Source organism: Alosa pseudoharengus, unplaced genomic scaffold, assembly GCF_046254945.1.
Source record: "Alosa pseudoharengus isolate Yale_2024_CS ecotype anadromous, Long Island Sound unplaced genomic scaffold, YU_APseudo_1.1 YU_APseudo_1.1_scf_2, whole genome shotgun sequence".
Lineage (NCBI taxonomy): Eukaryota > Metazoa > Chordata > Actinopteri > Clupeiformes > Clupeidae > Alosa > Alosa pseudoharengus.
Genome location: NW_027468663.1, coordinates 6,624,060 through 6,650,459, shown reverse-complemented (window position 1 = coordinate 6,650,459; position 26,400 = coordinate 6,624,060). Strand labels below are relative to the sequence as shown.

Sequence of the window (26,400 nt, the reverse complement as noted above, 5' to 3'; positions counted from 1 at the left end):
AACACACAGAAGGCAGTCAAACATGAGTACTAAATGCTCTGCCCAAATGACCTGAGAGAAATTCATCAGCCGTGCCAGGAACTTCTGGCGTTCATCGGTCATCTCAAAACCTTCTCAAGTCCCTAAAACCTAGTCACTACTAAGACTGGACGCAGGTGAGAAGCTACCTTGCCCCTTCGGCCATTGCCACCATCCTGATCTTCCCACTGCCAGTCCACTCCCCGCACCACCCGGCCTCCGGTGAAGATGCCGCGCGCTGTGATCTTCTTGGATTTGCGTCGAGATTCGAGGAGGACCCTGGAGAAAGACCATTGGAAATCAGTGAAGAAACGCCATCCTGGGAGGCAAGAGCCTTACATTCAATCATTAACTCGTCCCAATTGTTTATCTGATTTGTTTTAACACTATTTATTTCAGCTTGCCGCACGAAACATCTTGCACAGTAAAATACAGCACATTAATAAGTCAAACATTAGCTACTTGGTCTCTAGAGTGTTCTCTAAAGGAGCACTAACACGACCACTAAGACATCAACAACAGGCAAACTGTTGAGTGTGTCAATCTAAAGAGTGAGTGCTCATTATTAAACAGCTGAAAGTATGCAATAATTCTTCATAGACGACGTCCCATTTCTTTCAGGGCCTAATCAGCGTGCAGAGGGCAAGCTGGTGCTGATGAGGCTGGTGGAAGCTTCTGGAAGGAATTAGTGCTAATGCAGTGAAAGGAGACCAGTCACCACAGCTACTCTTGGGCTAACAGCGCTGTAACATATGTCTGCCACATCTAATGACTGGATTTCTGGCCATGCAGTACTGCACTGCTGCTATTACTATGCTCCCATACACTTTCATAGCAGCTTGAATATTATTGTTTTCTTTCTTTTTTTGAAATGCACACAAGCAATGAAAAAAAAGTTACATTGGTAATTTGAGTTCATGTGCGATTAAGACATGCCACGCCTCATTTCAAAACATGACTTTAAATGTTTAAGTGAGACAGGCACAGCTTGTATCAAAAGATCACAAATGGTCGCCACAAGTGAATAGAGTCGGGTGACTCAATTGGGAAACTTTGAAATCATTGGTCCAGCCTTACCAATCACATTGATCAGAGATTCCTAACGTAACTTCCCACTTTGCCTAAACTTAACAAACTGACAATAAACAGCATTAACAGTCAGGAAACAATGTATGTGGGTCTACCTTTGCTGTAAATAAATTGCTGCATTTTCCCAAATGCATTTTTTGATGTTTGCAGGTGTTGCTGCTTCTGTTTATCACAATAAGTTTCGGTTTCGTCTTCCCTTCTCGTCAATGACTGGCCTATTTTTTTTTCTTGTCTGAGGGAAACGGTTATGAACTATGGTGTTCCATACCAGATCTCCCTGAAAGAAGATCTAGGTGGGCAGGACCAGGCTACTATATCACACCACAAAAGAGGCAAAAACATGCAGGATTTAATGAGATAAAAATCAAAACGATAAAAATTAAAAAGTTACAGAGCTTGCAATTCCTCCCCTCCATTTTCTAGAAGCAATGTGCTAGATAACTGCTGGTTTTGCAATATTACGTAAACAGTAACATAATTCTGGGCTTGCAGGTGTGACAAGAATGATGCATTACATCCTGCCTCTGATAATTGTTATCAGCAATAGCATGCGTTTAAAAGCCCAATATTTTAAATTGTGATTTAAAAAGAAAAAATCAGGAAGTGGATAATGCAGTCACAGTGTTATCAAAACAATAATCCAGCCACTAAAAATTGTGGGGGTGAAAGAGGTAAATGAAATGAAGAAATAGCAACGCTGCACAGCCATGCTTAGTCTGCCATCTGGAAGCTGACCCATGCATTACCACAGCAGTCATGGAGCAGGGCGGCCAGATGGCCATCTCTGATCCACTGAGCTTTACAGGCATGTACGTTAATTTTTTTAAACCTCTACCCCCGCATACATCTTATCCCCCTCCACCCACACACCCACACACACACACACACACACACACACACACACACACACACACACACACACACACACACACACACACACACACACACACACACACACACCCACACACACACACACACACACACACACACAGTAACACCCTCAACTCCAGGGCCATGTCAACCGAGGCACACAGGAACCCAGAGTCATCAAATCCAACTCATGTTTAGACATGCAACTGCAGGTGTTACAGGGTGGGGCGGTTCATGTGTGTCTGGCTGGGGGGGGGCGGGGGGGCTGATGTGTGTGTGAGGGGGGCAGGCTGAAAGGCTAGTGTAATGTGTAAGGATCTGTATCTAAATTTTTCCCGGAGATGAAAATGAATGATTAATCAAGGAAGTGATGTTATGAGGAAAGTTACACATAATTTGCCTGAACTTCCCAGCAGATCAAGCCTGAATATGTACACAAACAGACCTGGCAAAACAATTGGATAGGATATTGAATAATCTTGTAAACTTAGAAAATATTGTGTCTCAAAATGATGCATTCACTCGGGATGGAATTAGTCATCAGTGTAAATGTAGGAGTAGAGTTAATACATAGCCACAGGATCAATTTCTGCTAACGTGAAATCCTTTATCAATGGCATAGTACTTAATAAGACAGATGTATAACCCATTACTAATTATTCACACACTACATTATGAGCAGATAAGCTCTGCCAGATAGCCTGGTTGGCCCATGGGCCATGCAGGTTAGTTTATGAGCGTCAGAAGAGGTACACGACTCATGAGAGACAGCCTTGATAGATAATGGCTCTCAAAGGGATTCCAGTGTGTATGAGATTCAATTAAGTCCTCTCACAGAACTTTAACTGATCGAGTGGTGTTTACACATGAGCAAAGACGAAGGCTGCATTTTGATCAGGCTGCGCTTTTGATTCATGATAAGAAACTGAGACCGGGTGCATTTTAACAGAAAGGCTCATGCATAATGCCCTAATTCCCAGAAACGAGTTCATACAGGAAAATGAGAAATGGATTTCAATTACATTGAAGAATATGTGAATTCCACCGCGTAGTGAACCGATATCAGAGGGGGAATTTGTATTGTTTTTTTGTTTTTGTTTTTCATTATTATGGCCCGGTCTGGTTTGTGCGTCACTAAGTGTTAAACACACAGAAATGACTCTTGCGGTGCAGCAAGTGTGGCAGCTGGCTGGTCGTGGGCCATCCCTCATATGTCTGCCTTTGCCCGCCCTAAAGGCCCTGCCGTCCAGACTGAGCAGGATCTGCCTGGCAGCTGCAGGAGGAAACACCCCTCATCTTTGTCACGGTCAAGCGTGCCATGGACCCCCGCCAGCTCAGTTTGTTGAAATGCAATGAAGCTGTCTCGCGGGAGATGAAGTCGCACGTGGTTGAAAGACTGCCAGCTGTTGAGCCGCCCCATTGTTTCCCCATTTTATGGAGGCCAGTTGTGGGTCAATTCCAGAGGAAATAGCTATAGATGTACTGGATGCTGGCTGTCATCAACATTAGGCAGAGTTTTATAGCACTGCAAACACCTTCGTTTCTATTTGTGTCTGCTTTTATCTGCACTTTAAAGGTGCGATTTGTAGGATTGTTACCGAACGTTCTGTAGGCCAAAATCAAAACACTGGTGAACGTTCTCAAGACTACCAGACGCGAGCCTCTTCTGGGTTGCCAGATGTAATGAAGACTTAGCTAACGTTAGTTGACCTGCAGTTGCTTTAACGTTTCTCCAACCATGACCCAGCTACACATTACGGAAACAGTGAAAACAAAAAATACCTCTCTAACCAACGTAACATATTTAGCTGAAGTTAGCGATGCAGATGAAGTTTTGCCTAGGCTACCTGTTGTGGAGAAATATGGCCAGCTCTGCGTCAGACTTGATATTCTTCGTTTGACGAAGACGTCACCATCTCAGGAAGCTCCTCCGATGTCCACTTAATTTGTTTGTTGTTTTAATTTTGGAAATTTGCCTGCCTCTCGTAGGCATTCATGACTACAACTGACAGCTGTTGACAGTTGGCCTTTGCTAATTTGGCAACCCAAATAGGAGGACGCGCTAGCCCATTATTAATAAGCTATTCTAGAATGAATCGTTCAAAACATAAACGAAAATTCCAAGAGATTCCGCCCCGTAACTCATTTTTTTCATGGGTTTTACGGGTTAGAGTAATGTTGTCAAATAAGCCATTACTTCAATTCATCGTGTTTCCTTACTCTCTGACAACATATGGTGATCATTTTTGGAATGGTTACAGTTTATTTTCCATTATTTCCTACATACTGGACCTTTAATGAGGTGTATTGCACAATTCTTTGAGGAACTTATTAGGAAATCTGAGGTTTTCCCCTCAATCTGACAAAAATTATGGGTAGTGCACAGCACATTCCAGCAGTGAAGAAAGTACACTGTAGGCTTTGACATAGTATGCAACAGCTCTAATGTATTAGACAGGGCTTATTACCATCGAAAAGTAACCATGAAGGGGAGAGCAGTAAACATTAAGACTGGAGTTGAGTACACAAAAAGCAACGCACAGCATATGTTTCAGCGGAACAAGGTCATAGTACTACAAACACTGAAAAGAAATCAGCCACTTCTACATTTCAAGCAGAGTTCTAATGCGTTGGGTAGTGGTGCAGGTTGGAGCCATGCACTAAAGGTTTATCCAGAAATTCATAGTTAATATACTCATAGTAACAGATCAGAAACTCTTAGGTCATTCCATGTGAAATAACCCTGAGGCTCACAGTTCACCCTCAGAAAAATCTGATGTGCTACTATGCCAAACTTCCCAAATATTGTGTGTCTTGATCACTAATAGTTTTGAAACTACAGCGCAACCCAATTTCATAAAATGGTGGCGTGTTCCTTTAACAGGATTTTTTTTTTTTAAAAACAATGAATTCTTATACTCAAAGATGATCTGACATTGTTGGTGTTGTTGGTGAACCTCTTTATTGACATATGACTTATCAAAACTGTTATCTTATACACTACTTTTTTCACTAGTTTACACTATTTTGTATTGAAAGAAATGGCTGATCTTTAATGCAATAACTACATTGCCCATTATCAGCAACCATTCATCCAATGGTCCAAAGGCACATTCTGTTTACTAATCTGATATCATTTTAAAAGGCTAACTGAGGCAACATTAAAGAGCACTTTTGCAATTATGTAAACACATAATGTAATCTGAAAACTGCTTCCCTGATTTAAAAAAAAAAACAATGCAACTGATCTCAGCTGGTATTCTGTCTAAAATAGAGTGGAATGGAAATTCCTAAGTGACCCCAAACTTTTGACCGGTAGTGTACATTTAGGTATTACTGCTTTAATACATCACATAGCCAACTCATGTTTCACTGATGAAAAATGCATTTGTATCACACCTTTTTTTCTTAGGTGGCCCTCATTATAATTGATGCCTGGTAGCCTGAATTTGCAACGCTAAATTTCACTTAAATTACAAAAACAAATTCATGATGACACTGTAATGATGACACTGGGGGGTTGGGCATCCCTACTTCATTCAGTACTAAGTAACAAAAAAAAAAACATGCATTCATCCACCAATTAATTTTAAGCTGGTTATTTCAACTCATCTCCTTGTTATGATGTTAATCCATTATCTTTATCCAGAATCAGAGCAATGTGCATTTGTTGTCTGTCTGTGTTTACCAGACGCAGCTTCCATTTAGCCTTTGGTCCTCCCCTACTTTTTTATTGGATAGCCAGGCTACTCTCATTGCTGACGGGATTTTGAGAGAGCGGAGGGAACTAGAGCAGATGTCTAATGGTCCATGTCTGAATTTCCAATTGTATCAAATTCAGACATTTGGAATATACTGCAATCTAGGAATCTGCTTATCCTGGCCCCTGGGCAAGTGATTTGTCCACCTCTTTGAAGCATCATGAAGCAACCACAATTTGCCCTGCCCTACACCCAAGACTGAAATTCCAATGGTCCATAAGCTTGTGGCATATGAACACTGAAATGGATACCTCTCTGATAATTAAAGTAGAGATTTTAATTTGGTTTTGAAGAAAAACCAAGACAGACGAGAGAAACAAACAGTTCTTCAAGCAGATTAACTCTAAAAGCAAGGCAACATGAGGAGAGGAGAGCCCTACATTCATTCACAGGCAGAGCTTTCAGTGGCTTGTTCAAGCTGAGCAACAAAGATGTTTAGGACACGCTGAGAACCACTCTTATATTCACAACCTCCAAACACCTCATTATAATTTGAGTATATAGTGTCCTGATTACATGGCTGCCTTAAATGAGAAAGCTGTACTAAATACAACAGTCTACAATACCAAATAAGTCTCCTGTTCCTAAGCATTAGAGCACACACACAATGGTCATGAAAAAATACAGCAATGACTAACCAGTGAAAACAATGAATCCCATTGCATTGGGAGGCTATTTGAGACACATAAACAGCTTAAAACCACAGCAGATTCTATGGTGAAGTTTCAGGATCATCACACGGTTGTCTCACCGATGTGCCCTGTTAAAATACTAAACTTGAATTAGAGGACGTTGTAACTTGTCTAGCAAAATTCAGAGCCATTTAATTCTCTTAACGCTACAGATGCACGTAGCATTCTCAGGGGATATAATGTCGCTTCAGCATCTTACATTTTCAAAGCACTGTATTTTCTTTCCAGACAACCCACAACAAAACATAGACTATTCCATTCCTACCCAAAGCCCACAATGCAATCAGCATTATGTACCAAGACTGGCAGTAGAGAATTGGCACATGCAGCCATGTGATGGAAAGATACCCGCCGAGGTTCACAACACAGTTCTATTTCTCACAGCATATGTCATAGTCTCTGTGAGACCACATCAACTGTGAAAACACAGGCACAACAAAATCATAACAATACTCAACATTAACACTTACATACATACATCTATTACTTATGGCTGCTAGAGGCTGAATCTTACTGAAATGTATCCTTCAAGCAATCTAAAATCCCACTGCAACCAAATAGAAACCCTGTCGACTTATTTTCTATCAATACAGGGAATAATGTATTTTACCAAACATAAAACAGCAGTGTTTTAAGTTGGTGTTCTTAATAATTCTGCAAGGTACCCATAATAGCTGGTCTTCATTCTTTTCAGCCAAGGCACCCTGTTGTACTGCTGACAGTGGAGGAAAGGCTTGTCGCCTGGCAACCACTGCCAAGGGGCTGAGGACATGTGCTCAGCCTGCATGCTGTGTCAAGCTCATGTCCTGCCCTCTTCACTGGCAAAGGCAAAAATGAATTAAGCCTGGCATGGCATTGGCACACAAAACTCTTGAACTTGAGACTGGAGGAGAGACGGAGGTCTGGGGGGAGGGGGCAGGGTTATCCTTACCTCTCACTGCCCGGTGTGGTGATTCTGTAGAACCTGTGTCGCAGGTGGTGCTTGTCTCCATGGTAACATGTAGTGCAGAGGTCATAGTTGGTGCACTCAGCGCACTTCCAGCGGATGCCGATGATGGGCTGCTGACGGCAGGTGTCACACATGGTGCCATCATGTTTAATACCTGAAAAGAGTTGTAGTACATGAGAGAAGACCCCAGTCCACTATTCTTTCACACAAACATACTGGTATTTGTGGGCGTTTAAGGGACGTTTTTGGGAGGTAACCACGTACACCATGCTTTTGGAGGTGCAAACAAACGCTGCATTGCCATTGAGATAACATAGTAAGGAACCAAAAATCCAATGTATCCAGTGCAATGTATGCTACCATTGCATAAATGTAAGTAAGCATTTACTGGTATTTAACAACTAATATAAAGCAAAACCAAAATAAAAGCTTCTTGATTTTCAGGATAGTAAATCAGTGAAAAACATGGCAGTTGGGAATGATTTGAGGGTGCTAAATCACACTAAAGTCAACATAAAACCCCTCTGCCATGTAACTCCCATGATCAGCCTGACCAGACTGCAGGATGTCCACTGAATCAGAAGATACTCAGTGCTCGGACTAACTGCAATAATCCACTAAGACAAAAGTCTTCTCACCTGTGGGTGCACTGTCCAATATCCTCACGTCGTAAGCCCCAGAGCAGCGATAATTGGCAGCGGTCCCGTTATCCCAAACTACCACCACTTCCTCGGGACTTTCAAAACTTCTCACTGTTCCAACATGTCCTTCTCCACCGTCCTGTTTTCCCCATTTCCAGTCCGGTCCACGGACAACTCTAGCCCCCACTCCTTCCATCATGATTCGGTTATTCCTTCCGGTGGTCATTTAAGCTATATCGCAGTACAAAAATACCAAAAATGTAATAACTTGCAGGGTTTAATTAGTCCTGGACTGAAGAAAAACCATTCGCATCCCTTTAGTGGCAGAAAGAAAAGGCCTGAATATTTTTTTATTAACTCACCAGTAAGACAAATATGATAGCTAGCCAGCAATGTAACTTAAATTCTAAACCATTCAGCTCGAAGACAATTCATTCATCTAGATTTTACATAATTTAGAACGAGACGATAACGTTATGCTCGAATAAGACTTTTCATTTAGTCTAGTGTTGCTTGCGGAACTGCCATTCAGTGGTTTGAGTTACTGTTCGGCTAGCTCTTGGTAAATTAAGGACACCATAAATAGCACAAATGGACCACAGGACACCGAGTGATAGCTGACTATTTTTTAAAAAAAAAGTTTGGAAAACGAGCCGCTTTGTTTGAAGAGGCAATGATCCGACAAACTGTTTACTGTAACGTTAGAACTAGCTTACAGACCGTTAACGTTACCTAGCTAGCAGCAAGCAAGCTAGAGCTACTCTCCTCTGATCTTAACATTATCAACCACTGACAAGAATCTATAAGAGTATGTTATGGACGTGTACCAAGAAAACCTGTAACTAATGCTATATACGTATAGGATATGTATAGGCTAGTTAAAATTAATAATAACACAATATGATATTCAATAGGCAAGTTAACGATAACGTTAAGGTTAACGTTAGTGCTAAACGTCACGCGACAAACAAGCGGTTTACACAGCAATAAAGTTACCGTAGTTAAAAAGTTAACAGTTACGCGTGTTGGCAGACGGGCTAAGCAAAGAGGTGCAAATTATCCTCAAGTCTGAAGGCTAAAAGTCTTGGCTAAACAAAACAAAGAAGTAGCTTGCTAACTAATATTGACTGACCAGCCAGGTGACAAAGCTAGCTAATGTTAGCCCGTTAACTTCACAAGCTAACGTAACAAGTCCTGACGTTTTTCACATCAAATGTTCGGTAGTTGCAAGATGGATGATTCCTCCTGTCAACGCGCTGGAGTTAGAAAAAGAATTGGATCCGATATGTTTCTTAATCTATTGCAAGGGTTGAGTTTGATGAAACATAGGAAAGACTCAACAGATGGATCCAACTTCTTGTGACGCGTTTTCCAGCTTCGTCGGTGTGCTTTCCATGAGAACGCCTACAACAATGGGGGGTCGATCTCAAGATGGGGGTGTTAAAGCTACAAGCTAACTATCAAACTATGCGACTAGCTAGCTCTCGATTACCATTATGTAGCTCAATGTTGAGGTAATGACTGATGTATGCTTATATCCGCATTCAAGCCAGACAAGCTCGGTTTTGCAAATGCTGTTGTTTAAATCCCAACATGTGAAAAAACACCATCAGAGCTTGCCACCGAGTAGCCACATCGCCACGGAAAGGGAGACCTTTGTTCAAAATATTCTAGCTAACGTTACCACCATAACTTCAGCATCCCGCGCCTTTCGAAAAATTACTTACTTTAGTGGTATATAGGATTTCCTTATTTGTGTATTTACTGTAGGTGAATTAGAAACGCCATTCGCAAGTGTTGTTTTGGTGGAATGTTTCGTTAGAGTAAAACTGAAGTCGCCATTACTGTCAATCAGGGCTCAAGCAGGCAGAGGAAGGAATTGTTTGGTATCGTGCAGTTCCCGTGGCGTCAGATGACGCAATGAATGGTTAACCCTCTCCTGACCAAGAACATTCCGGTGACATGGGGTCCCCCTGCTGGTGGTCAGTAATATTTGCGAGATGCCACTGCCAGTGGCAGCGGAGTAGGCCAAGTAGGCATGGCATAGGCGGACGGACCACCACTCTTAGCAGGGATGGATTAGTGCACGGGCCTACCGGGCCCAGGCCCAGGGGCCCAAGGGGTCAGGGGGCCCTGAAGCCCAAGCCTTTGCATGGAATCATTGCCTCAATATCAACAAATCAGGATGTAGGCTATGAATCTGATTGAATGAGTCTCAGCATCACACACACTCACAGAATTTTACTGTAGTCAATGCCATCCAGCCACTCATCACATAAGCACCCTACAACACCAAACAAAACCACCAATAAGCTTCGGTATGTCCATAACTTAATTGCCCGCCTGCTCACCTCCACCCGCCGTCGCGACCACATCACCCCAGTCCTCCACAACCTCCACTGGCTCCTGGTCACACAGGATCGACTTCAAAATACTTATTCTCATCTTCAAAGCCCTCAATAACCAAAGCCCTCTATAACCTAGTCCTTCCATACCTCTCTGACCTCTTAATCCGCCACAACCCCACCCACCGCCTCAGGCCCAGCCCACCAGGACCAGGCTACAGATGGGGCGACAGGGCCTTCACAGCTGCTGCACCCTTTTTTTGGAACGCGCTCCCCAACCACATCAAACAATCAAACATCCTACCATCCTTCAAACAGACCCTCAAAACCCACCTTTTACTACTAAATGGACTCTCCCAGCTCTTCTCATTAATTGTGAAACCAAAGTGCTATTTTGCTATTTTAGCTTGGGTCAGTGAAGATGAACCAAAACTGATACTGATTAGCTATTACTAATACTAGAAATCTAGTTTTGGAGAAATTGAGCTGAAGGTGTCATTATTTTATCCAGACTGAAATATCATCTGCATACAGAGCAAATCCTTGGAAGCGAATGATCTCACATAAGAAAGGGGCCCGAGTACTGACCCCCAAGGTACACCTGTGGTGAGATCATGAGACTTTGATACCTGTCCTTGCCAAGACTGAATGAGCGTCCTTTCAGAAACAATGCAAAACAATTAAAAGCTTTCCTAAAAATTTCTCACTTAGCGTTTGAGCCATGACATTCTCCTGTCAACATTGTCTGTGTCAAAGGCTGCAGATAAGTCAAGTAAAACTGATAACTGAGTAGAGGCTGATACTTTGCTTCAGTCACAGATAAAAGCGCAATTTTAGGTAGAATTACCTGAATATTTGCAATGAACATATTTTGCTTTAATTTGGCATTATTCTATATTATCAAATGGCTACAAAGGCATGCCTAACTGTACCTACACAAGGCTGAGAACCATAAACTGCACATTTCCCCCCACATTGTAACCTTCACAATCCAGGCTGTGTAAAACAAAGCGGCTAGGACTGACTTATGATGCATGCACGGTAGGGGTCAAATATCAGTGAAAAAGTGAAAGACTTGCACACTGCCTTTGAACGACTCAAACGAGATCGAAACGTTGTGTCTTTTTTCTATTAAAGTTGAGTCGTTCAAAGGCAGTGTGCAAGTCTTTCACTTTTTCACTTGTATGCCCTTTTTGATTTGGCACCTGCTGAAACACTTTTGGATGTGCGCACTTCATAGTATGCAGGGATCAAATATCAACAACCTTTTTCCAGTATTGCAGGCTGTTACACTATTATGTACATAGATTAGGAAGTTTTTTTTCTTTTTTAATTTACTACTTAAAATGATCTTCCCAAAGTGACATGCAGTTGAGTGTGTGCTCTGACTGCCATACCCCTGGCCCTTCTCTCTCTCGCTCTCTCTCTCTCTCTCTCTCTCTTTCTCCCTTTCATGGGAGACCAGAGCCCGCTCGTAACCCAAGTCAGTCCAGGACTCAATTTATTGATGCTTCAACCACGCCTTCTACAGTGCTTAATTACAGGAGAATATAGTTTTCAAAATATTCTTGCATGAAAATGTGGCGGAAAACTTTATGCGACTGTATTTACAGCTTAAACCAAATAGCATCACAGACATGAGTCTCACTCACAGTAGCCTAATCAATTCAATATGGCAGAATGCTTGCCTATACAGAAAACGTGTGCATGATCACTGCAACCACAACACAAATGCAATAACTGAATTACTCAATAGGGGGCGATGACCGTTCTACAGGCAGACGGTAAACTTGAACAGAGGGCGAGCCTATGGAGCGAACCTCTAAAAAGTGTTTGCTTGGTGTAGGCTAGGCTACCAGAGGAGTCCTAACGGGGTATTACTGAAATAGATGAAATCGACGGGATACATTCTCACGACAGTATGATGTTGTTGGTAATGAAGTGACTGAAGGTGAAAAACATTGTTATTTCCATCCGATTTATGTTATAGCCTAGGCTACATTAGGCCTATGTTATAATAGACTATGTTATAGCCTAGGCCTAGGCCTACTGGTGTTCCACTGGTCCCAGAATAGGATAGGCCTACCGAAAGCCAGCTGTCTGCAGAGGTACCTGCACAACTTTATTCCCATAAACATAAAATTACCTGCCTTGATATGACTGCGTAAAATTAAAGTTAGGGTGATGAAAGGGCGCCACGCAGCGGCAAGATGTAGTATAGTCTATATAGTACCATTCCCCTTGACTCTCCTTTGCTCAATTGGACACGAATCCGGCAAAGAGGCGTTGATTGTCTCCGCATCTATCAAACGCGCGAGGTAACAGGGACCTGGCAATGATCTCACTGGAGCTCAATTTCAATGTTTTGACAAGGGATCTGTCACATTATCTGGAAAACCAAGTAAAAGTTGGGCTTTTCGGTTCTGGAGTAGGATTGTCACTGGTGCTCGGCTTCAGCGCAGCGTATGCCTGCTACTACTTGATCTCTGTAGCAAAGGTAGGGTGACAGTGAGACGTCTTTTCGGCCACTGAGACAATATACCATCCACTGAGACAAACCTAACCTAATCATTTCATTAAAACAAAAGACATGAAAAGTATACACTGTATTTCAAAATTAATGCGATACCGCTACGATGATTTGCTGCATTCACCGGTATTCGAGAAGATCCCACTGACAGGAAACATAGCCTACTGTCCTTGGTCCTGAATTGCTCTTAATCTTAATTAACATCACTGTAACTGCTGCTTTTGCTGCGAAACCAGTTATTAGCACATCGATAACATAGGCTAATGTCGCTTTTTTATTTTGTATGATTATATGTGATTTCTGTTTATTGGTAGTAGCCTAGTCCCTACCATAGCTTTTGAATGGGCTATAGGCTAGTCTTAGTTTAAGGCTATGTCTTTTAACGATGTTAACAGTAAACGTTTTTATTTTGTCAAATTGTAAATAAAACTGAAATGATGTAGTAGTTTTGTTTTAGACTAAGTAAGTACAGAGTTTTCCCCAAAGGCTTTCCCCAAATGCTGCCCTGCAGTCTAAAGCTGGAGAGTGGGGAACATTCTGTACTGACTCTAGTACTTTTAGGTAGGCCTAGTTTTTTTTCTCCTGATCACTGTGTATGTTCTGAAGTAACAATGGACAGTATTTTCTGTCTGTTTCATAGAAGCCAAAGCTCGTTGCTGGTGGAGAAAAGTTCTACAGGTTCCTGAAGGAGCAATGCCCTGTGGTGTCAGAGACATACTACCCCACCTTCTGGTGCTGGGAGAGCCGGGTTCAGACGCTGCTAAGACCCTTTGTCACAGCAAAACCTGGGGTCATCTATCGGAAGTAAGACCTCTCACTATTTTTTTAAGTTCATGATGTGTTATCATAGTAGTTAAAAGTGGTAAAACAGCTATTGTTATAACAGTGGGACGACTACTAGTGTGCTGTTTGCAGTGATAGTTTATAGCAAGTACATAGAATGTATCACCTTTTTTCAATGAATTTTAAAGTCAGAGAGTGGCATGGGAATGGAAATACAGTACACTCTGCGTCGCAGTGCTTTGACCATCATCTCACCGTCATCACACCTGACACTCCAAGAACACCAGGCCATAGGTTAATAAGCTTTAAATATCAAACATGTGCAATATAACCTCATAGATAAGATAAAAGTGCACATGCCACTGTTTCTCTGTATTATGTCACCTGCCAGAATAACCTGCCTCTGTTAATGCAACAGTAGACCCAAGCCTGCGCTTTGTTTCATGGAGCAAGTGAGGTCAAGGCACTGAGTTACGGATGCTTTAATCACCCTCAAGCACAATATTTCTGGTTGTTTGATACTGCTGCTCTCAGCCAGGGCTTAGCTAAGAGATGAAAGGAGCCCTTTGTGTGAAGATGTAGGATCAGGCTTTCTGTATTGCTACAGAACATTCCTGTGAAGATTACTGTGTGCATTGTCAAACGTTAATGAATGCATCTGGGAGAATTAATTATGCTAGTTTATCCCCTCCTGATGAGGTCAGCAGGAAGTTGATATGGGCATGTTGTCACAGGCTCAGCAGTTTAACGTGTCATCTCATGTGTCCAGAAGGTGCAATAATGCAACATTTAAATTAGTTATATAACAGTGATTATTTACTGAGGTGACCACACTGTAATTGAACACTCTTGATCCTTAAACATCTACACACTTTGTTTGACAGATGACTGATGAGTTGCTCATGAAGACGTTTTTGTGACTTATCAAGCCGTTGATGAGTGATCATATAATGTATGGCATGACTGTGCATGAGTCAGCTGTTGGACTCCTCCCGTGTTGCTTGTTTACACACACTAAGACACACACAAGGCATCACACCACCAGAGCGTTCCATACGCTCCAAACTGATTTCATGATGTCGGCTGAGCATGCCAGAGGCTGCCTGAGCTCTGCAGGCTCACCACCTTACGTGTGAAATTGAGACTCGTGAATGACGGCTGCGCCTTGCCGTGCAGGAACTGTGAGTTCAGAGAGAGAGAGAGTGTGTGTGTCTTTGTGTGTGTGTGTGTGTGCGTGCGTCCGTCTCAGAAACACGTGAGCTATGTTCTGATCTGGCGCGCACTGTAGAAATTGGGGACTTAACATTTCTATTAAAAGGTCCTGTTCTTGCTGAGAGAGTAGGGCAGTGCCAGGGTTACGGGCGGCTGCACAGCCTGACCCCAGCTGCATATTTAATGGAGCCTCTGAAATTTCATGCTGCTCTGTCAGCTTTAGCCAAACTCCCATGGAGAGTCCAGGGCTGCATTCGGACACAGTATTAGTCCTGTGGGGCAGAGGGAGAGACTGGCCGGGGGGGAATAACCCAGCCTGCTAGGTAACACACGGCTGGGATTTAGACTCCAGGTGCATTTCCTTGAACATAATGGAGCAGAGAACGGGTGTGGATGGGAGGACGCACAGATATTCATGTAGCTTTGAGAACCTTCACAAACTTGTTATTTTCAATAATCAATGTTTCCCTTAAAAATGGATGCGTGCTCTCTGAATTATTTCCATGCATCTACACATGTCCTGTTCACAAACATTTACATGTACAGTCCATTAAAACCCACTGAAATTGTGTCTGCAATCCCGTCTAAAAACATTATCAGTGTCTGTTGTGTTAGCTACAGCGGCTAGGTATTGTGAGGCTGCGTCCGGCTTTATCTGTGTGTGTGTGTGTCCCGGGTGTCTGCAGTGAGCTCCTTAAAGCACCTGATGGAGGACAGATCTCTTTGGATTGGGTAGACAATGACGAGAGCGCCTCCTACCCAGACACGTCCACGCGGCCCACCGTCCTGCTGCTCCCGGGACTGACTGGCACCAGCCGAGAGTCCTACATCTTGCACATGGTCCAGCAGAGCTGCGATCTGGGCTATAGGTGAGTGTCTCGGACACAGTCTCCCACCCCAGAACAATGATGTCATCATTCTTCTCTTTGAGTAGTCAATGTAATTTAAAAGTAAAAAAAAATCAAATCTTTTTGCAATGCATGTTTTTGTTTTTTTTCCCGAAATAATTTCATGTAGTTTATTTATGAAAGCATTTAAATATATGAACCTAAAAGTGAGTTCATGCACACACAGGGAGATTTTCCTAATCCAGTAAAGGAATATGTAATCTGACTATGGTATTTCTACTGAGTAGAGATGTCTGCACATGTGTTCTGTATTCATCATCGCAGTACTATGCTGGTGGGGGGTGAGAAGGCTGTGTCGTAGTCACATAGCTCACAGACAGGTGCACTTCAGGAAGAGCAGAGCAGCTTTTATGGCAGGACTAAAGAGCTGAGCCTGGCACAAAGCAGCAGGGGCTGCAGAGAGAAGCACTTTTCCTCTCTGGATGAGAGCGGACCTCATTCTTCTTCGAATGGTGTCTGGAGCAATGATGCAAAGACAGGCAAAGATAGCCTGCAGAAAGAGAGGCAAACTCAGCATCTTCTCTTTTCCACTCTCTGAGCTTAATGAGTTACAGCTTACGCTTAAGCTTTGCAGCTTACTAAGAGAGGCTGCCCCACACTGCAGCGAAAGCAGACCACTCTCTCCGCTCTTTGCTTAGGCCCTCAGATGGCGCAGATAAAGGGGGACTGCTACTCTTTGATAACCAATAACATGTGGTCACGTGATGTGGTCACAGCTCTAAATCTCACTGTTTTCAGCTGATAAAAAGCAACAACACTAAATATGTATGCATTTATACCTAATATGAATATGTATGATTATTTTGTCATCACTCATTCTCTGGCATTACAAAAGATCACTTTGAGTTACACAAAAACTGAAATGGGACTGTCTACAGAACACATGAGAGGCCAATGAATTAAAAATCTATTTCTTCTCCCACAATGTTTCCCAAAATAGCACTGATCATTCTTGGCTTTACTAGCCCCTTGTTGTTATCAGGAGAATATGCTGTGTCAGATGTGTGTATTCCGTTTACGTTGTTTTTGTGTCATGTTTCAGATGTGTGGTGTTCAACAACAGAGGAGTGTCTGGAGAGAAGCTCTTGGTAAGGCCATAATGTTATGGGTAAATATGAGTGTGTTTACAGCAGGGGTCTGTCTATGACTGAGGGTCAGACCTTGAAGCATCCATATTATATCGGATGGTTTCAAGCATTAGGCATTTTCAGGTTTGTAGACAATATGCAATACGATTATTGTAATGTTCAGAGAATGTATTAGTCGTTACATTTAGTGTGGAGTTCTCCTGCAAATAGAGTTAAGATATATTATGTGGTCATAGTCAATAACAAGATGAATTTTATTGGCAGCTCTGAGTAATGGTCTTAGGGAAGACTGAAACTGCAAATTCCAGCTAAAGATTTTTTTCCCCGACACATCAGTGCCCTTCAGTAAGGCGAGATGGTAGCAGATATTGTGTAGAAATCTGTGTCACCACATAAGCAATATAGCAGGTTGACTTTGCTTACGCATGGCAGTTTATCTTGGCCTGTGCTGTAAATGTTTTTGACAAGCTGATGGGATCCACATATAGTGATGTGCTGGGGATGGCTAACGGGGATATACATTATATACATTATACATTAGCCCTGTGGGTGGTAAGTAGAGGAGAGATGATGCAAAATGCGTTCTTGGGTAGGCAGAAGATACAGTAGGCATCAATATTTAGACCAAGTAGCTGAACATCTACAGCATGTCCAGTTGCTGGTGTGCGCACAGTAATAAACTATTGATTTCCTGTATGCTGCATGGTTCTTTACCGGAGCTGCTTTAAGAGCTAAATGCGTTCGCTAAAAGCACTACACAGTGCAGTGCGTGCATTAAACAGTCCCCCGCAGACATATTTTGTATTCTCATTTTTTTTCGCCTTATACAAGATCTGCAATGCATTTGACCTTTTTCTAATATGATGGTGTTTGATGTAGATTAGATGTTCTTGAAGCAATGGTTATGCATTTGAAATGAGAACAGCAGGGAGGTTTAAGCTCCTAGTTTGTACAGCAAAGCTTGCACAGTAGGCTTGTTCATAAACTGAAACCCCCCACCCCAATCCAAGATTGAATAATGGTCCACATTAAGACAACTTACATTGGACAATGACACTGTTGAGTGTGTGGCCACAGCCGAAGGCAGTGTCCTGCTGCAACCGCTCAGACTTATAGCTCAGACTCAGTACAAATTATTTGCTCGGCGGAATTGCTGAGTGCACATTCTACAGTGCATGGTGTAGTATCACTTTAAAAAGCTGAGCACAGCCAAACAGCTTGTTCTAAATGCACTTGAGTAAGCATAAAAAAGATTTCAACACACAAAAACACTTTATCATTTTCTTTGAAAAGGTTATTTTGTATCAGTTTTATTTATTTGTAAATGCAAAAGCTTTTCTTCTCCTCAGCAGAGCCCTTTAAAGCGTTGTTCAACACAAGTTAACATTCACAAGCTGTTCTAACTGCTCTGTCTGTGACCAGTCACTGTGAATGTGCCCTATTGTTAATATAGGGCAGTGGGCTGCTAGCCTCATTCCAGAAATCTGGACATGATTTTTGGACAGCGGCTGAAATGCTGAAAAGTCGCGATTGGCACATCTTTTCAGCAAGGCTTCCAATGTAGGTTAAATTTGATTCAGTGTTCCAAAGCCTATGGTTGAGTCACCAAAAATGTTGATTTGTTCCCTCATGCAGACCATTAATGCAGCTCTAGAAACCCTCAGAAGGAAGGTGGCTGAGGAGCCGGATGCCTAATGACCGGGTTGCTAATATGGACATTCATTCAACAGAATATCCAGGGCCGCAGCTTTTTGCACTGTTGCATCAGACCTACTTTTGTTGTCCTTAGATTACTTTTGAACTCTTGCCAGAATGTAGTCAAGCTCCAGATACTTCAGCCATAATCACAAGTTCAGTGGGCCTGTGTGTCTCCAAACTAGGCCAGTTACTTTGGACATGGCACATTGTGTTTAAACAGAGGTTAATCTTTCCTAAAGCTGGGGCTAAAATGGGGATGCATGTTGAAAATGTTGTTGGGGTTTACCCTCTGAGATCTGGGACATGCTGTGCCCTCCTCATACATACAGTAAGCCCACAGACATTCCTGGGCTGAGGCAAATGTCTGCGATTTGTTGGCTTTGCTGCATCAATGCTGGAAAAGTGTATCTTATCACATAAATACTGTATGAGGGACATCTTGGCCTCTATGTAACAATAGGACAAGTGAGTTAACAATTAAGGAAGGATTAATTATGTGTTGCCTTAAATCCTTTTTCCTCAAATGAAATGTAAAGTTTTAACAGTAGTTGATATAATTACACATTGGACTTTCATTTTAGCAGCAATATTCCATTGAGAGGTCTGTAAAAAACATACTGTATATATTTTAGTTTTAGTTTCAGTTATTTTATTGTCTGTGTGGGTGTCATCTAAGAATGAGTTTTATGGTGTCTTTATGATGTACTACCTGGCAGGTATAAAATCTATAAAGCAATAGCCTATGCTTGAGTTTCACATTGAGGTTCGTTAGATATTGTAGGTCCCAGAAGCAAATATGATTTCTGACCTTGATCTCACTTGCTACAAATATTTAATAATTAATTAATTTGGGGAAACTGGACATGAATTTGAACGAGTTACAAGTAGTTCATGTTCCAACTGGGTATCTGAGTTTAACTGGGCCTCTTGAAGGGGCATTCTGATATGCTTATCTCAACTTTCCACACCTTTTCACACTGCACATGCAGTTTTTTAGTGTGACATGTGACTACTAGTATTTTTGCTCTTGGAATTTTCATAATGCAGGTTTTAAAGGATTAAAGGATTTGAATGATCCGGTTCCATTGCCTCTCATGCTGTGTAAAAACTAGTTAATATACTGCCGCATACATAACAACAAGGGAGGTAACTGTAATACAGCTGTTCATCAGATTCATGAACACACTGTATATTGAACAAGTAAGGTATGCCTACTAATAGAATATTTAATGAATAACTTCAATTACAATAGAGCACACCTTTTAGAGGTCAGTGGTAATGGTTGAGATCTCAGACAAATCCAAGGGTCATCAGGTATGTATGGAAGACTTTCAGTACATATGTTGTATGCATGTGCTTTTGTCTTTCCTCAGACCCCAAGGACATACTGTGCAGCCAACACAGAGGACTTGGAGATGGTCATTGACCACCTCCACAGACTGAATGAGAATGCCCCCATTATGGCTGCAGGAGTGTCTATGGGAGGGTACGTGTCACCATGCACTTTGTTCTCTGGGAAACAGATTAGCATGAAGTCATTTCTCACTGTTATTATCTGCATGGCTACAGTACAGAGGCTTCTCACACATCTGCCCAGTGTGCATCAACGCTGTCTAGCCCATAATACAGTAAAGTGGCCAGTCAGGCAGGAGAACTCAACATCTCAATAGTCTACAAAGGACAGACATTTCTGTGATGTGATTTTTTTTATTTCAAATGATTGTGATTACTGGGAGAGCAGCTTCTGCAGGCTCAACAAGGTGCACAGCATGGCTGCTGAGGCATCCGTTCTGTAATACTTAAAGCAACACCAAAGCACTTTTCCTCTGTCGCACGCACGCTATTTGTTTATCCATCACTGGCTTTGCAAATAACATGTCCACAGACAAGGTAGAGTATGTTGCATGATTTTATGAAAGTATGATGTATTGCGACATCAGAAGCACGTCAAATTTGTAGTTTCTTATGTCTCATTCCATCGAACTACAGATCCACTACCCGATCTGGCAAACTTACATAGTGCGGTTATAGCCGATAGAGGGCCGCAAAGCGAATGCAGAAGTGCCGTTCACCCTGTTACGAGTTGATGAACCACTGAAACTATTTTGGAAACATTATTTTAAGGTACAAAAAACTCTTTGGTGTTGCTTTAAAACTGCTGGCTTTAAAAAAATCAATCATCATTAACTTAGCTCTCCTGTTTTGGGTTCCCTCTTTGCATAGGATGATGTTGGCCAATTACTTGGGCCGTAAGGGACGAGAGACATGTTTGAAGGGGGTCGTGGTCTTCTCAGCTGGTTGGGACGTGTTTGAGTGCAGCGCTTCACTAGAAAAACCCCTCGACCGATTCCTCTTCAACTCCTACCTCACCAGTTGCCTACAGGCTTCTGTTGATCGGTCAGTATTTGTGTGTGTGTGTGTGTGTGTGTGTGTGTGTGTGTGTACTTGCACTTTTATGTTCACCAGGGCAGGGTCACTCCCAATAAGCTGTGGCTAAACATGCATTTTGTCCAAGCTCACAGTGACATCATTGGCCTAGAGCCATGGTCTGGTCAGCCTGATCCTTCATCTGCCCACAAGACACTAGTGAAGTGCTAATGTTTTTGTTTCTCTCGTTTTGTTTATTTCAGTCACCGGCCTGTTTTCGAGAAGCTTTATGATGTTGACCATGTGATGAGGGTAAGGAGTGTCTGTTCTCTACTTAATCATTCATAGGTCTTTAAGGCCCCTTAACTCTCTAATGATATCACCTTCAGGTATTCATCTTGGGCAGCCACATTGTGAAGACCTATCTATCTATCTAGAAACATAAGAATAATTTTCATTCAAAAGTTTTTGGATGTTCCTAAATTAGCCATTGCATTCTTCAGGATATTACAGTGCATCCACACAGTCAGCACAGAGAGAAGGAAAAGCTACAAAAATAGATGATTTCATAACGTTTCTCTGTGAAGTCTGTGCCCATATCTGGAGAGACAGTGGAATGCCAGGGCTTGTGATGAGCACTAGAACATGGTGGGGCTGTCTCTTGGAGGAGGATGTGCTGCGTTTACAATAACAATTTTTAAACACAGACGTGCTCACTCTCTCTGGGAACTACGCTTCATAGGCTAGCAGGAACTAGGGCATGAGGCTCTTCATAGTGTTTAGTGTGCTGACACGCCGATCATCAGCTTAAGCAATAATCTTGTTTTTCTAAATACCAAATTTTACATGTAGCAGCAGAAAACCTTTGCAATGAACTCTGTGACCCTTTAAAGTTCTGTTTTTAAAATGTTCATGCTTATTTGAAATAATAACCCCCCCCCAACCAATCTAATGCCACTCACAGGCCAAGACTATACGTGAGTTTGATGAGCGTTTCACCTCGGTCATGTTCGGCTACCCAACCAATGATGACTACTACAGAGATGCCAGTCCCGTCCATAGGCTGAAGTCAGTGCAGGTGCCAATGCTGTGTCTGAATGCAGCTGATGATGTCTTCTCCCCAAACCATGGTGAGGCACCACACTGGCTCCTCATGCTCAAACTGTTGACTTCAACTCATTGCTAGGCCTTAAGAAACATTACAATGATTGACTGTTGCATGGAGTATGTTGCTATTAAAATCATGAACTGCAATTTTAGGGCCTCACTATTCTGTCCTTTTTTCACGTTTTTTCAACTATATTAGGTTCTTAAACACCTTGCCAATTCAGACAACTGTCTTTTTTGCTGTAAGCTGATTTTCTGTGTTCTCCTCTTCAGCCATTCCAGTGGAGGCGGTAAAGCAGAACCCCAACCTGGCCCTGCTGATCACCTGTCATGGGGGCCACATCGGCTTCCTGGAGGGCCTGTGGCCCCGCCAGAGCACTTACATGGATCGTGTGTTCAGGCAGTTCGCCAAGGCTGTGGTCGAGCATGATGGCAACCTGAGTGACCTCTAACACTGACCTGGGAACAGACACCCCACCCTCCCTCTCTTTCTCCCACCCATTATCCTCTGCCATGTGCAAAAAAAAATTTCCAAAACAGAGCATTTCTAAGGGCACATTCTGTTTTAAAACAGTCCATGCTGTTTGGTCTTTGCTGTTGTTTTTTTTTACTTTATGTGAAATGGTTTTCTTTTGTTCACTTGTGCACTTCAACTCTGTTTCATTCATGTGTTCATTCATTCATTCATTCATAGTCATTCAAAGTCAGTTTAAATTTCTTTCTTTTTCTCTCTCTGGTTTCTGTTCTGCTGCCTTTGTGTTTCCATTTATGCCTTTAATAGCTATGGAGAAGATATGCGATCTCAAAAGAGGTATGAACCAACTGTTTGATGATCTCAGAACCAGCTGAATTCGCAGTTACATCAGACTGAACTAAATTGGACAGGAACCTTTAGACGCGAGGGAAAGGACCAGGACCTAGATAGAGAAATCCAGAGACAACCAGAGAGGAATCGTCCTGTGGATTGACTATTTTAGAAGCGCACACAAAGCCGCCCTCAGCCTTGGGTGGTTCAAACTAACTCTGTCTGTCATCTTATGTCTGTGTAGTAGCTTGTGTAGCCCTCAGGGATTTGATTTATAAACATGCGTACGTAGGTCCATGTTTTTTTTTAAAGTTTTATCTACGAGACCAATATTATTTATGTTTTCTGCATGCACTTTCCCCCACTTGCTGAAGCTCTGTGCACATTGCGTAGCTTTTGAGTGTACAGTATGTCTAGAATATAATTAAGTACTGACAAGGAATGTGAAATTGCACTATATTTAGTTATGGCCCCCATACCTAAAACTTTCCAAGCAGACCTTGACCTTGTAGCTGTAAAGTCCCTATAAATTCACAGATAAATATGACATGGGTAGATACTTATCCCCTTGCTGACAGGTCAGCAAAGCCTTAAAGTTAATGCCAGCTTGGCGTTTGCTCTCCTATTGTTTAGGTATACAGCTGGATTTGGTTGAAGCCCCAGTAAAAGATGCTATCCAAGCTAAGCAGATCTAAACACTGACAGTAAAGGAAACAAGCTGTGTATTAGTGAGGTCTTTGCTTTGTCATGCATATGTGGCTGTCAACATTTGCGTTATCATGACTTTTCCCATGTGGAAGATGTATACCTCATCTTGCTTCTTAGATATTGGATATATGAGTAGCATGAGCCATCTCTGCCCAGACTGTCTTGAATCGTATTACTAATGTTACATATCTAAGAACCTGTAGCACAAAGGTCATCACTTTCCATCAAAATATCTGTCCTTTTATAGATCCATAAAAGGATGTTCTGTTCAACATGTGCAGCAATAAGATTTTAATATAAGATGTACTGTATATGGAGCCTGGGTATATGTAGTGTACGTCCACATGTGCATACATATGCCCATGTCTTAAATAAATTAAGTCTTTAAGGCGTTCAGTGTTCTAGCCATTTGTCTGTGGAAAGTGCAGCAATTGTTTTTGAGCGGATTTTGCACCTGTGAAAACATGAGTGGCTTTGATGAACTTCTCAGCCCACCCGTCATGGGGTTTACATGGAGGTGTCCAACAGCACGTCTTCCCCAGCGGGAGGAACCAAGAGAAAAAGGCTTTAGCCTCTGGCCAGCTGTGAGCCGCAGAGAGATGCACACTGACCTTACAAGCGAGTCACTCAGGGCTTTATGCGAAGGCCACCGGCATCAGAATTAAGGCCGCTGGGGAGAGGACAGCCCATTCTAATGCTCTCCTGTCCATGTGCTGCATTGCCAGCGCTTTGCCTCACATCTGCCACATCAACAGCACACGTGCATGTGTGAGAATGTGTGTGTGTGTGTGCACTAGGCTATGTGTGCTTTTTCTCCCCCCATCAATCTCATCTGTACGGCATGCTCAGGGACCAGATTGGCCATGTCCCCATGTCCTGGTGTCCCAGCGCACTCCTCTTAAATATAATCCCATCAGAGAGCTCTCAGACAGATGGTTGCGTGCTCCCATTAATGTTTATCATAGGGGACGGGTAGAGGAGAACAAACTGATTTTAGTAAGTGGTGGTTGGAGCGCTTGTGGGCAAGGTGCAGTAACTGGGTGAAAGGTCAGAATGCTTTCACACACTCTCATTGGCTCCTCTTTTGCAAATGCAAATATGGCCCATGGTGTGATCCAATCACCAGAATAAAACAGGAATAGGGTCACTGTCACATGAGTTGTATGTTGACAAATAGGCCTATACAAGTAGTGAAACAAAGGTCACTGAGTACAAAGTTACAACTAATTTGTCACATAAACTCATCATAGCTAAAGACATAGCTCACAATAATATCTTTGTGAAAGATCTTATGGATCTAACTCTTATTACTGGAGTCACACAGCATCACACCATATACCGATGCAAGTATCTGGTTACTGAGCATGGACTTAACAGCACAAAGGACCACAAGGCATAGCTACCATCTGTCTAATAACCCTTCCTACAGTATGTTTAAAACTGAGGGCCCTCTCACCCGTGGGACTACCAGGGCACTGATCATGGCCATCCTTTTGGTTGCCATTAAAATGACTTATTGAACTTGCAAAAGAGACGGGCCCGGATTACTTCTGAATGCCGTCTATCTCTCCTTCCCCCGGTGGCACTGACTCCAGCACACTCTTATCCAACTCCTCAGCTGCACACCTTAAAATAGACTTGATGAGGCTTCACCAGGGGGCCCTAATGTCAGTGGTGAACTGTCTTAAAATCCCCTCCTCAGGCAGGCACAGAGCTGCAGCTAGCTATCTGCACATCGCAGATTTCAGCAGAACTTGTTTTGACAAGACAGCAAAATAACTCAAGAAATAAAAAATACTTGGTTGTGATCCATTATGTTGAGAGAGATGTCACATTTCTGTTATTACATGAGCAACATGATTCTAGTTACATATGGCTGCCTAATATAAGTGTGTACAACTTGTGTTGAGATGTGACCTTATTACGGCTTATTGTCAAATGGATGATGTACTCATACAAATGACAAATTATTAGTGAAGCTGATCATCAGATGTCACCATAGCATAGAGTTGAATGAGAGTGGCTCGTCTCTGTCTGTGGGTGTCACTTCAGAGTAGTACGGATGACAGCCTTGACTCTCTCCTACGTCTCCTAGAGTAGCAGCAGATCCGGAGGAAGATAAAAGGAAATAATGCACAGCCTTCCACATTCCTCAGCTCCTCTGAGTGCTCAAATGATTGCATAGAGAGCCACAATGCAGTTTACGGGACATTTTTACTGCTGGCTTTTCCAGAAAGACTGCGTTCTGAAAAAAAAAGTCATAACTTCTTTTCACTATAGTCGGTTGAGTAGGTTATTTAAAGACATTCATCATAGCTATTATATGCTGTTTTGAAAATCAAAAGAATTTTGAAATTCTTTAATTTATTTTTTAAGGATATTTTAAGGATCATGTCAATCAAGGACAATCTAATGTTCTCTCTCCTCAACATTAATATGGCCTGCAAAGCAGTCATCTTAGCAGCAGCAGTCGTCTCATTTTAAGATTGGCAAAGCAGAGTTCTTAACTGGAAATGTTTGATCCCAGCACTTTTTCAACAGTCATCAGCTGAACATATTTTAGACTTGAAAAGTCTTAACAATGCCAATCCAAGCCACAAGGCCAATGTCCCCAGGAGTGCACATGAGAGGGAGAAGGGGGGGGTAAGTACTCTATTGTAACAGAACATGAGCTGTATCAGAGAAGACAGCTACAGTGTGACTATGCATCACTTTGTCATAAAATGGCAGTTAATATGATGGGAGACAATACAGGAAGGAGAAGATAACAAGGTTTGAAAGAGAGGAAGCTATTTATGCATGTCAAATAAACAGGCCCTTCACAATGTA

The 26,400-nt window shown here is 42.3% G+C and overlaps 2 protein-coding genes across 4 annotated transcripts in view; one reads left to right on the top strand and one right to left on the bottom strand.

Moving 5' to 3' along the window:
- The window catches only part of mib1 (MIB E3 ubiquitin protein ligase 1), a 60,457-nt gene extending 50,557 nt beyond the window's left edge, over positions 1-9,900 (bottom strand). For 2 of the 3 annotated variants that reach the window (XM_076293499.1, XM_076293501.1), the window contains exons 1-3: positions 8,018-9,900; positions 7,362-7,533; positions 168-297 (exon numbers count right to left, since the gene is read on the bottom strand). In XM_076293499.1, coding sequence (XP_076149614.1) covers positions 168-297; positions 7,362-7,533; positions 8,018-8,246 — 531 coding nt within the window. In that variant the 5' untranslated portion in view covers positions 8,247-9,900. The remainder of the gene's footprint in view (positions 1-167; positions 298-7,361; positions 7,534-8,017) is intronic. The other variant, XM_076293500.1, reaches the window with a different exon arrangement.
- A 2,633-nt stretch (positions 9,901-12,533) lies between these two features.
- On the top strand, positions 12,534-26,400 carry abhd3 (abhydrolase domain containing 3, phospholipase). Its single transcript, XM_076293497.1, has 9 exons — positions 12,534-12,862; positions 13,536-13,699; positions 15,577-15,759; positions 16,841-16,886; positions 19,958-20,070; positions 20,808-20,981; positions 21,215-21,263; positions 21,916-22,081; positions 22,332-26,400. Exons 1-9 carry the CDS (start codon positions 12,701-12,703, stop codon positions 22,508-22,510), a joined length of 1,236 nt encoding a protein of 411 aa, XP_076149612.1. The 5' UTR covers positions 12,534-12,700; the 3' UTR covers positions 22,511-26,400.

What these genes read in the sequence shown, in the direction of transcription:
- abhd3 (XM_076293497.1), top strand. Translation starts at nt 12,701, where the DNA reads ATGATCTCACTGGAGCTCAATTTCAATGTTTTGACAAGGGATCTGTCA. An exon ending in TGTCTGGAGAGAAGCTCTTG is followed by an intron (nt 16,887 to 19,957) that starts GTAAGGCCATAA and finishes GTCTTTCCTCAG; the next exon opens with ACCCCAAGGACATACTGTGC. An exon ending in ATGTTGACCATGTGATGAGG is followed by an intron (nt 21,264 to 21,915) that starts GTAAGGAGTGTC and finishes TGCCACTCACAG; the next exon opens with GCCAAGACTATACGTGAGTT.